At 55.5% G+C, this 9,588-nt stretch overlaps 1 protein-coding gene across 2 annotated transcripts; it reads right to left on the reverse strand.

The window, feature by feature from the left end:
• Positions 1 to 212: 212 nt before the first annotated feature.
• ELOB (elongin B) lies at positions 213 to 9,587 on the reverse strand. Of its 2 annotated transcripts, none has more exons than XM_040355829.1 (4): positions 9,507 to 9,587; positions 933 to 1,067; positions 742 to 850; positions 213 to 664 (listed from the first exon to the last, which is right to left on the reverse strand). In XM_040355829.1, the coding sequence occupies exons 1-4, from the start codon at positions 9,510 to 9,512 to the stop codon at positions 552 to 554; spliced, it is 363 nt and encodes a 120-aa protein (XP_040211763.1). In that variant the 5' UTR covers positions 9,513 to 9,587; the 3' UTR covers positions 213 to 551. The 2 variants fall into 2 exon arrangements, with proteins under 2 accessions (XP_040211763.1, XP_040211764.1); XM_040355830.1 differs by lacking the exon at positions 9,507 to 9,587 and adding an exon at positions 9,401 to 9,499.
• Between the last annotated feature and the right edge of the window lies 1 nt (position 9,588).

Below are 9,588 nucleotides of genomic sequence, written 5' to 3' on the forward strand. Positions count from 1 at the left end.
TGGACTTGAACCCTAGCTCCCCCGCCAACTCATTAAGTTGTCCCTGGGGTGACAGATGGACTAGCCCCCACCCTATTCAGTTATTTACCAGGTAACCCCCCCCCCCATCACTCCATTCAGCTGTACCCAGATGGCAAGGCCCCCTAACTCCCCCTTTTTTGGACCAGTCATTAGTACATAATGCAGAGCAAGAATCCTCCAATCACAAAAGAGACAGGCAAACAAAATTTATTGTGTTTAAAAAATAAAATAAAACAAAACCAATACAAGACCAACCCGAACCCCAAAAACACAATAGAGAGTGTGCGCAGCCAGGAACGTGACATGGAAGGGAGAGAAGCCTTTCGGGAGGGTGGGGTCACGGTGAATGAGGGGGAGGGGGGACTAGAGGAGAAGCATGGGGGTGGATAGGAAGGGGGAAGGGGAAGATGTTTGAACCCCTTGGCTGGTCGGAGGGAACCCCAAACATTGCTAAGCAGAAAGTGTGGTCTCATCCGACAGGGCGGGGGATACATGGAAGATGGGAGGGGCTAGCACAGAGCTCCCATAATTCACTGCACGGCCTGTTCATTAGCGCTGCCACTCGTCTCCTGTGGTTTCATGACATCGGGGAGCTCGGGCGGGCTGGAGAAGGGCTCTATTCGGAGAGGCTCGAAGGAGTCACCTGGAAGGAGGAAAGACGGAAACGTTAGGGTGAAGTCACTTGCGGAGAACATTTCACATCCGAGGCGCTCTACTCACCCGAGCAGCGGAAAGCTAATCCCACTGTGGCTGGAGCCTGGGGGCGCGCGGTCTGACTGGTGAAGCCACAGTCGCCCAGGCTTTTATTATCATCTAGGAGCTGGTCGTCCTGCAAGAGAGGAAAGCAAGGTGAGAAATGGAGGAGATGCGGTCAGAGAAAGGAAAGAGGCCGGAGGAGGACCATCTCCCACCTTGTACAATCTCTGGTCTTCAGGAGCTCGCTTTAAGATTCCTTCCACAATCCTCTTCAGCTCATACACTGTGGTGTTCTCCTTGGCGTCGGTGAAGATTGTGGTCTTGCCATGACGGATCATCAAAAAAACATCCTGCAGGGAGAGGAGATACAACATACAGAGATTATGGGGGGGGATACAGAGGAGCTCAAAGACTACATCAAATGTGGCAAACACAAGGGCCACCAGGCCAATTCATGTGGCCCTCACACCTGTCCTGCGGCACCCCCCCCCCCCCCCCCGACCACCTTGTCTCAGCAGCAGCAGACTCCAACCCTCCTCCAGACCCTGTACTTTCTGCTTCCCAACAGCAGCACAAGGTAAAGGGAGGAGCAATGTGATATAAGGGAGGGGGGGGGGATTGAACTTCTGATTGTGGGGGGGTTCTGGGCATTAGTCTTACAGATACCATCAGTCCTTTGAGGGCAACTATAATGATATCTGTACATGCCATAAATCTATCTCTAGGGGGGGGGTCAGAAATTCAGATACAGTCGGGTTATATTAATGCCTACAGGAGGGCCGGACCCCCGGCAAACAGAAAAAAAAAACCCAAGCCATCCCCCAGTATAACCCCTCCCTCTACCCAGCATGTGGAAAGAGCAGCTCCAAGGTAGAGCTGCACGATTCTGGCCAAAACGAGAAGCACAATTTTTTTGCTTAGAATAAAGATCACGATTCTCACGGCGCAAAATCTCACACATTATACAAAAAAAAAAAAAAAAATTTGAGCCAACTTTACCGGTTGGTTTCGTGGCAAAATCGCGGTGAAGTCGCAGTAGTGTGAAAGGGACCTTAGCGTTTAACTGGTTAAAACTTTCCTAATTTACATACAGAAGTCCATTCCTTTGATGGCCGAGAACAGAAAGCCATAACGATTCTGGCCGATTAATCATGCAGCTCTACACCAAGGTCTTCCTCAATGGACTTCAAGAAATGGATTTTATGGCAAGAACACAAATCTTACATTGTCCTTCTCGTTCGAGTAGCAGTCCAACACACACAGAGCACTACTAGCTGAAGCCCAGGATACACCGGAAAGGGTTGAGAAGAACCAAGCCACCCATAGCTTAGGGGAACCGACCGACAAAACCATGGGGAGAGCATAAAGGATCAACCCGATGCTCCAAACCCGAATGGAAAAAGGTCACAGCCGGACACACGGACAGCGCTGGTTCTTCTGAACAGGTTGTCAAACACCGGGCACAATCCACAGGGTGGAACACAAAGGACAGGTCCATGTAACAGACCAGCCTGTCCACATAGGAAGGTTCAGCATCTCTGCCACTTAAAGCACGACAATCAAACTCGCCAAAAAAAACAAAAACACATCGGGTAGCCTCTGAGGAGATGGGAAACCCCAGGAATCTACTGGAGAACTGAAGTCAATACATCAACTTGATGCTTCAGAATAGAAAAGGGGTCCTAGACAGAGGAACAAGTCCACATGGGCAGGACCGTCTCTGACTGGGTTGTCAAACACCGGGGACAATCCACAGGGAGAGACAGTTTAAAGAAAAACCAAAACACAAAGGACGGGTCCAGGTATAAGAGCAACCTGTCCACATGGGAAGGTCCTTCATCTTTGCCCCTTAAAGCCTTTGAAGTCAGTTCATGGCACATAATTTTTTCTAGTTTAGCTATTGCTGGGAATCCTCACTGACAGCAGATGAGTCAATGGTTGCTAAGGACGCAGCGTGTACCAGCTCCTTAGCAACCAGCTAGCATTTTTTGATTACCAAGTGGCTATACTAACCCCATATTTAATGACTGCCTTTCTTCACTTTATTTGGGGAATTGACATTAATGCGGTCGGAATTTCCAACAAACAAATGTTTGATGGAAGCTTGTTAGAAATTTCCGACCGTGTATAGGCTCATACGGTCATTTGCTGTCGAAATTTTGACAAAAATTTGAGCTGGTTCTCAAATGTTCCCACAACAAAATCCGTTCTTGTAAATTCTGATCGTGTGTGGACAATTCCGACACACAAAATTCCACGCATGCTCTGAATCAAGTACGAGACGGAAGCGCTCGGTCTGGTAAAACTAGCGTTGGAGCACATTCGTCATGCTGACGGACTGAAAAGCGCGAATCGTCTCTCAAACTTCTACTAACACGACTGGTATTGAACTTCCCTTTAATAGTGCCATTGTATGTCTTGTACGTCACCGTGTTTGGAACTTCCAACAACATTTGTGTGACCGTGTGTATGCAAGACAAGTTTGAGCCAACATTTCGTTGAAAATGTATCCACGGTGTTGTCGGAATGTCCGATTGTCTATACGCGGCATTAGACGGGTGTACATGTCAAGCGTTTTAGTTTCTGCTTTATGACAAACTGAGATTTTTCGCATCACATGAGATATTTGGGTAAAATGTGTCACTTGACCCAAACATTGAACGCGATATCCATTTGTGAATGGAACCCAATGTGATAAAAGTTACCTAGCCAGACATCCAAAAAGGTAAATCAAGGTGGCAAAAGACACCCAAAAAAAATAAAAATGGAGCCAGGCCATAACTAGACAAGCGAGATGAGGACCACTAAAGAACACTAAACGTCCTCTCTGATACTCCTCAGAGGCCCTGGGAAATAGATGCCGAGAGACTTGCCTACTCCCTTTAACTACAGCCGTGGTTTTTGGAGGATCCCGACACCACCAGATCCAACAAAGAATCACCAGCGGGGAGGAGATGAGATCCGAACCAAGATGCTAAGAGCATCCCCAAAAAGGGTCATGGAAGGCAACTTGTGTACCCAACCCAGGGGGCTGCTGATCAGAACACGAATGGTGGCCTAAGCCTCCAGTGAAGAGGTTCCACAAAGTCCTTTGAACAAATCTCCATTGCAGAGACTCCCCGGAGGGCGCTCCACTCAATGGCAATCCAAAGAGACAGAGGGGACGATCCCTACCCGTTCAAAAGATTTGAGGCGCACGCGTGTCTCCTGGCGGTGAGAACGCCACTGGTTAAGGAAAGCCTGGTTCCAAGGCAATAGCCTTCTAAAAGGAGCACCCAAGTGGTGACAACATTCCTGGCATCACTCAGCAAAGGGGTTGTGGAGCTTCCTCCCCCAAAACAGGAAGGATTCCTCGTCCCTCCAAGGGATGAAGGTACCTACAAACACCCACAAGGGGGCTCAAAAGCTGAATAATGTGGGATCTTCCCACATGAAGGAACTAAATGGTTTTAAAGGATCAGACGGCATTCCCAAGGATAGGATTTCACCAGCAGGTGGAATGCCCCAGGGATGGTAAAGAAGATACCCCACGGTGGTCTATGAGGTTACAAGGACTATCTGATCTGCTGAGACAGGATCACAGGCCTGCTCATATCCCAGACCCGCAACCACAGGGGAGGTGGCCGAGAGAAGCCGGGAAGGAACCAGTGGGGAGGCGGTGGGAGGGAGGACAGGAAAGAACCAGTGGGGAGGCGGTGGGAGGGAGGACAGGAAAGAACCAGTGGTGACGCGGTGGGAGGGAGGGCAGGAAAGAACCAGTGGGGACGCGGTGGGAGGGAGGACAGCAAAGAACCAGTGGGGACGCGGTGGGAGGGAGGACAGCAAAGAACCAGTGGGGACGCGGTGGGAGGGAGGACAGCAAAGAACCAGTGGGGACGCGGTGGGAGGGAGGACAGCAAAGAACCAGTGGGGAGGCGGTGGGAGGGAGGACAGGAAAGAACCAGTGGGGACGCGGTGGGAGGGAGGACAGGAAAGAACCAGTGGGGACGCGGTGGGAGGGAGGACAGGAAAGAACCAGTGGGGACGCGGTGGGAGGGAGGACAGCAAAGAACCAGTGGGGAGGCGGTGGGAGGGAGGACAGGAAAGAACCAGTGGGGACGCGGTGGGAGGGAGGACAGGAAAGAACCAGTGGGGAGGCGGTGGGAGGGAGGACAGGAAAGAACCAGTGGGGAGGCGGTGGGAGGGAGGACAGGAAAGAACCAGTGGGGAGGCGGTGGCAGGGCGGCCGGGAAGGAACCAGTGGGGAGGTGATGGGAGGGAGGACAGGAAAGAACCAGTGGGGAGGCGGACAGGAAAGAACCAGTGGGGAGGCGGTGGGAGGGAGGACAGGAAAGAACCAGTGGGGAGGCGGTGGGAGGGAGGACAGGAAAGAACCAGTGGGGAGGTGGTGGTGGGAGGGAGGACGGGAAAGAACCAGTGGGGAGGTGGTGGGAGGGAGGACGGGAAAGAACCAGTGGGGAGGTGGTGGGAGGGAGGACAGGAAAGAACCAGTGGGGAGGCGGTGGTGGGAGGGAGGCCAGGAAAGAACCAGTGGGGAGGCAGTGGGAGGGAGGCCAGGAAAGAACCAGTGGGGAGGTGGTGGTGGGAGGGAGGACGGGAAAGAACCAGTGGGGAGGTGGTGGGAAGAGGACAGGAAAGAACCAGTGGGGAGGTGGTGGGAAGAGGACAGGAAAGAACCAGTGGGGAGGTGGTGGGAGGGAGGACAGGAAAGAACCAGTGGGGAGGTGGTGGTGGGAGGGAGGACGGGAAAGAACCAGTGGGGAGGTGGTGGGAGGGAGGACAGGAAAGAACCAGTGGGGAGGCGGTGGTGGGAGGGAGGCCAGGAAAGAACCAGTGGGGAGGCAGTGGGAGGGAGGACAGGAAAGAACCAGTGGGGAGGTGGTGGTGGGAGGGAGGACGGGAAAGAACCAGTGGGGAGGCGGTGGGAAGAGGACAGCAAAGAACCAGTGGGGAGGTGGTGGGAGGGAGGACAGGAAAGAACCAGTGGGGAGGCGGTGGTGGGAGGGAGGCCAGGAAAGAACCAGTGGGGAGGCAGTGGGAGGGAGGCCAGGAAAGAACCAGTGGGGAGGCGGTGGGAAGGAGGACAGGAAAGAACCAGTGGGGAGGCGGTGGCAGGGCGGCCGGGAAGGAACCAGTGGGGAGGTGATGGGAGGGAGGACAGGAAAGAACCAGTGGGGAGGTGGTGGGAAGAGGACAGGAAAGAACCAGTGGGGAGGTGGCAGAGAGAGGCCAGGAGGGATCCAGTGGGGAGGCGGGCATCTTGATAGACGACTCTGCCTGACAACAAGGGAGCAATATGTACACCACCTTTAGGCTTCTCTCAGGGATGACAAAGTGGCATTGAGGCCCACAAATAAAAGGGTATATTGCGGCTTTCAGTGCACTGTGGTCACCCGTCAGTGGCAATTGGTTTGTCTCAAATCTGCCACGTTTCCTAGGCAGCTTAGTCTGTTAAGTGAAGTTGAAAAACAAAAGAAAAAACAAATGCAGCCACCAAGTCTAAGGATCGGCAATTTGAAATACGTTTCAAACCACTTTAGGCCCCTTTCAGACGTCCGCTCCGTCTGTCCGTTCATTACAAGTCCGTTAACGGATGGGGACGCGTCCGTTAGCGGATGGAGCATCCGCAACCGTCGGGATCCGCTTTTCCGAACGGAAGAAACCCTATTTTTCTTCCGTTCGGCGGAGCGGAACTGATGCAGACGGTCCGTCTGCATCAGGTTCCCCATAGGGCGGAGCAGAGACAGGGCGGTCCCTGCACTGTGTGCGGGGACCGCCCTATCCGCCGACAGCTGAGCGGGGATCCCCGCTGAGCTTTGGCGGACACACGGAGCGGACCCGGAAACGGTCCGCTCCGTGTGAAAGAGCCCTTAAGCTGAACTCGCACATACTCCCTGGAGCCAGGAGGTCACCAGCTGTGGAATCCAAGGAGACCAGATTCACCCCGTTCTTAGAGGACTCTGGCCTATCGGAAGGGTGCTGACTGCACGGATCCCCTCCCCCCATCACACCACAGAGGGGATGGAAGGAGAGAGAGCCAAGCTGAAGCCAAGAACGATCCCGGTGAAGTAGACAGACCGGACACTGGTTGGCCGGTTTAGGGAATGGAATCCCACCGGAGACGTGGAGGACCTGAGAACCATGAAAAGGGGCTGTGCATGTTTGAGATGAGAGGTTTTCTCGGAAGGGGGGGGGGGTGTCCCAGAATACAGTGAAGGCCGGACGCAGGGACCTGAACTGGGAACAACGTAGACAAACTGAGCCCTTCCCCCGGAGGGCAGCTAAAAAACTGAGGGGCATCAGAGGGAAGGTACCAGCCTAAGAGATGAGAAGGGAGCTGCCACCTAGGGAGCCTTCAGGATACAGAGACGGCCCCCTAAGGGATAGATTGGGGGTCACAGCTTTATGCAAAGGGACTGGTAGACCTCCGAGTTGGACATGCCCAGAGCGGCCTGAGGGCACCTCCTGCAGAAGTAGACAACCTCCAACTAGATCTCCTCCTATGTATGGGGCCTCCAGACACGCGGCAGATCTCGCTGTCCAGTGGAGACGCAAAGGCAACCGAGTGCGAGATTCCCGAGCCGAATGGACTTCTCATAAGTGAGCGCAAGAGACGCTCCAAACATTTCCTTCACCCAAAAGTGCGAGTCCGTCCATGGCGAGGAGAAGACGCTGGAGGCCAAGAACCCATTCCGACCCGTCACCTCCCGACGCGAAACCCGTCACCTCCCGACGCGAAACCCGTCACCTCCCCCCGACGCGAAACCCGTCACCTCCCGACGCGAAACCCGTCACCTCCCGACGCGAAACCCGTCACCTCCCGACGCGAAACCCGTCACCTCCCGACGCGAAACCCGTCACCTCCCGACGCGAAACCCGTCACCTCCCGACGCGAAACCCGTCACCTCCCGACGCGAAACGTTACTCACCCGACACGAAACCCGTCACCTCCCGACATTAAACGTTACATACCCCCGACCCCCTAACACTACATACCCCCTCGACCCCCCCCCACACTCCGTACATTACATACCCCCGACCCCCCCACACATTACATACCCCCGACCCCCCCCACACACACACACACACACACACATTACATACCCCCTCGCCCCCCCCCCACACTGTACATTACATACCCCCGACCCCCCCACACTCCGTACATTACATACCCCCCTCGCCCCCCCGTACATTACATACCCCCGACCCCCCCCCACATTACATACCCCCGACCCCCCCCACACACACACACACACACACACACACACACACACACATTACATACCCCCGACCCCCCCCCCACACTGTACATTACATACCCCCGACCCCCCCCCCACATTACATACCCCCGACCCCCCCACACTCCGTACATTACATACCCCCCTCGCCCCCCCGTACATTACATACCCCCGCCCCCCCCCCCACATTACATACCCCCGACCCCCTCCACACACACACACACACATTACATAACCCCGACCCCCCCCCCCACACTGTACATTACATACCCCCCTCGCCCCCCCGTACATTACATACCCCCGCCCCCCCCCCACATTACATACCCCCACCCCCCCCCCACACTCCGTACATTACATACCCCCCTCGCCCCCCGTACATTACATACCCCCGACCCCCCCCCACATTACATACCCCCGACCCCCCCCACACTCCGTACATTACATACCCCCCTCGCCCCCCCGTACATTACATTCCCCCGACATTACATACCCCCGACCCCCCCACACTCCGTACATTACATACCCCCGACCCCACACACACACACACACACACACACACATTACATACCCCCCTCACCCCCCCGTACATTACATTCCCCCGACCCCCCCCCACACACATTACATACCCCCGACCCCCCCACACATTACATACCCCCGACCCCCCCACACATTACATACCCCCGACCCCCCCACACTCCGTACATTACATACCCCCCTCGCCCCCCCGTACATTACATTCCCCCGACCCCCCCCCACATTACATACCCCCGACCCCCCCACACATTACATACCCCCGACCCCCCCACACATTACATACCCCCCTCGCCCCCCCACACATTACATACCCCGACCCCCCCCCCCCCACACTCTGTACATTACATACCCCCGACCCCCCCCCCCCACACTCCATACATTACATACCCCCCCACACTACATACATTAGATATACGTCACCTATACATTACATACCAATGTCACCCCACATACTTCATACTTTACATACCCCCCACTCCTGACACAATTTAGCCACACCTCCCTCAATTACTCCACCCCCTGCTCCTCCCCAGTACACATATAAGCCAATCAGATTCCGCCTCCAGAGAAAGTCTCCTCCCCGGAAGTGGAGGCCGGTCTCCCCTGGTAACCATTCCCCTCCTCCTCCAGAGACGCCATCTTGTGATTGGCGGGTATTTGGGGGGTCCGAGGTGTTCGGTATAAGGCGCCCCCCTCCCATCCCCCCTCCTCCGGTAATCCCGGGATAGTCCCCTCCCCCATACACACAGCTCCGGTCCGCTTCCCCTCATCCCCCGGGCCGGTCCGCCATGTTGTGGTTGGCAGGGGGGGGATTCCTCGGTATTGTCGGTGTGTGTGGTGACCCCTCCCCCCGAGGGGCCCCGTCTACCCTCCCCGGGGATCCCCTCCGTACACCCGCTCCAATCTCTCACCATCCCGGCGGCGGTACAGAGGCCTCACCACCCGTCACCCTCCTGTGCTGTGTCCGTACTGCGACCTCCCTCCCGGCATGCACCGCGCACAGCCCCGCCCACTCACCGCCATCTTGTGTGTGGCGTCTTCCGCCAGAAACCTCCCACTTCCGGGGCGGGACCTCCCTATGGTGACGAGGAGGGGTGGG

This window comes from Rana temporaria, chromosome 6, assembly GCF_905171775.1.
Source record: "Rana temporaria chromosome 6, aRanTem1.1, whole genome shotgun sequence".
NCBI classification, from domain to species: Eukaryota; Metazoa; Chordata; class Amphibia; order Anura; family Ranidae; genus Rana; species Rana temporaria.

Coding starts and splice junctions, on each gene's coding strand:
- ELOB (XM_040355829.1), bottom strand. Junction 851..932: donor AAGACCAGAGATTGTACAAG/GTGGGAGATGGT, acceptor CCTCTCTTGCAG/GACGACCAGCTCCTAGATGA. Junction 665..741: donor ATTAGCTTTCCGCTGCTCGG/GTGAGTAGAGCG, acceptor TCCTCCTTCCAG/GTGACTCCTTCGAGCCTCTC.